A 2600-nucleotide genomic window follows, 5' to 3' on the forward strand; every position below is an offset into this window, starting at 1 on the left:
CGTTGATCACAGCTACCAGCACTCTTTTCTTCCCCACCGACCTACCCTCGGCAAGTCAACCAATTGAAAATTCTCACACATTCCCCACAAAAGAAAAAAAAATCTTTAAGAGAATAAAACAGTTTGTTTAGACTCCTGATAAACTGGGTCTACCAGTTACAACTCCTTGAGGGTTACAAGTCGGACAGAACCATTGTTCATCTTCTGGTGGTGCTTCAGTTAGACCCACATAGCTGAAGTGAAACCAGTCATTGCATCTATCGCAGGCTATCATAGGTTTGGTATCCTCAGGTCTGTTACAGCTAGGACAGATCCAAATTATAGTACTCTTTCTCCGTTGAGGGTCCTGGCTTATATCCTCTGAACTCGATGGTTCCATGCCTATCGGGTCAGGTTCTCCAGGCTGTTGAGAGATTTCCAGGCTGTTGAGAGATGCTTGATAGAGTATGTCTATAGCTCCATTCCCTTTCCTCACCTTCACCATGCGGACCAATTCATCACTTCCTTGGATTAGCTGTAGAACTTCACCTAGGGACCAAAAAGGCCTTGTTTTCAGAGGGCTTTTTATGAGCACTATATCTCCTGGTTTTACTTTATCTTCAAAAGAACAATCAGCCAAGCTCATTGCTCTTTCTCTGAGACTCAACAAATAGTCCTCATTCCAAACTTTCCTAAATTTAGTCAGACTTTCTTCCCGGGAACGCAGGGTTTGAATCAAGTCACTTCGACTAAGAGGATCGATCGTTTCCAGGTACTGGTTTTCCAACCGCATTATTTATTCCCTGACCAACATTCGCATTCAAGAGAGAATTAGGGGTTAAGACATTCAGATTAGCATCCTCAGAGCTCCTATATGTCCGGGGGCGGCTATTTACTGCCCTTTTCACATCAGACAAAATTGTTAGTAGACCAAAATAGTCTACTTCACCTCTTCCTATTGCTTTATATAAGCAAGATTTTATGGTCTTGATAGACCTCTCCCAACTACCACCGTACCAAGGGGAAAACAGTGGAATTGTGCAATGTTTTAAGTCATACGGGTTAAATCTTTCCTTGAATTCGTCAGCTATCACGCCCCGGTTAATGATTCTGGCAGCAGCGTTAAATGTGCGAGCATTATACGAATAAAGGTGTGTAGGGATTCCATTCACATTCGTGAACCTAATGAATGCTTGAATAAATGATTTCACAGTCATATCCGGAACCAGTTCCAAATGTACAGCTCTAATACTCATACATGTAAATAGAAGAATGTACATTTTATAGTCTTTTTCTTGTCCTTTAACATAGATATGGTTGGTAAAATCCACACCGGTATGTGGATAAGGCCTGACAAAATTCACCCGAGGGGCTGGTAAGTTGGTCGATTTTGATATTGAAAAGGAAACGGCATTATAGCGTTTACATTTCACACACGTACTAACCACATTTTTAACAGCCTGTCTGGCTTGTGGTATCCAGTAACCTGCCAATCGTATTTCATTCAAGGTTGTGGCCAAGCCTAAGTATTGGCTTCTTTGGTGATATTTTTGAATAATCAATCTTGTTAGATAATGCTTTTTTCCCCAATAAAATAGGATTTTGGACCTCATATGAGTGATATTCCGATTTTCCTATTCTTCCCATCGATCGTATAATGCCCATGTGGTCCAAAAAGAGATTCAAATTCTTCACCAGTTTAGGCATGCTTTTTCCTCCAGGGTCCAACAAAAAGTCCAACTCCCTTGAAAAGGATTGTTTTTGCATTGTCTTGATCAGGTAGGCATTTGCTTGTAACTCAGGATCGATTTCCCTCTTTTTTTAACTTATTGATGAACTTGAATATCAATGAAGTTACGCTGATCAAATTACTTAAACTGGAGAATTTTTCCAAATTGACTGCTGATGTAGCCACTTCATTCTCTGTGGCATAATTTACTGAAGCGTCAATCCGCTCCATTTGAACTTTAGAAAGGCAACCCAACTCACGATGGCACCAGGAGGATCTTGCCTTATCCATTTCGATCCCTCATACCAAAGAGAAAACTTTTCCTTAAATTTCTTGATAGTCAAACCTCTGGTGATGTAATCGGCCGGGTTCTCATCTGTTGAAGTGTACTGAAAGTTTATCTTTATGTTAAAATCAGATTGAACTTTCTCAGACATTTGAGCTATGTCCTGCAATCTATTCTGTACAAATACATTGTTTGTTTGGACGAAGTCAGCCAAAATCCAGGACAGAACTACCTGAGCATCTGTGATTACATAAACGTATTTTATAGGAATGTCCTTTAGGGACTCTTTTATAAAAGGGAAGCATTTCATTGCTAAAAATACTACTAGAAGTTCCAACGTTGGGAGGGATTTTCCCTGCAAAGGAGCCATTTTCGCTTTGGCAAATACCAAGGATGAATTTCCATCCTGTACGGCATATACCACAAACCCATATGTGGCTTTAGACGCATCACAGAAAAAGAATAATTTTGTATCCTTTCCTTCATATATAACCTCCTGGGGAAAGTCTAACGCTGATAAATCTTTTGCCAACGTTGTCCAAACTGAACTCATTACCTTGAGGAACTATATCATCCCAATTCAGTTTTTGTCTCCATATTTCTCTC

The 2600-nt window shown here is 40.1% G+C and overlaps 1 protein-coding gene across 1 annotated transcript; it reads right to left on the reverse strand.

Annotated features, from left to right (window-relative positions):
• Positions 1-1914: 1914 nt before the first annotated feature.
• Positions 1915-2364, reverse strand: LOC145261250 (uncharacterized). The gene has a single exon (XM_080119644.1). The coding sequence runs from the start codon at positions 2362-2364 to the stop codon at positions 1915-1917; it is 450 nt and encodes a 149-aa protein (XP_079975770.1).
• Positions 2365-2600: the final 236 nt, after the last annotated feature.

Source organism: Euprymna scolopes, chromosome 3, assembly GCF_053919585.1.
Source record: "Euprymna scolopes isolate OS-2025 chromosome 3, ASM5391958v1, whole genome shotgun sequence".
Taxonomy (NCBI): domain Eukaryota; kingdom Metazoa; phylum Mollusca; class Cephalopoda; order Sepiida; family Sepiolidae; genus Euprymna; species Euprymna scolopes.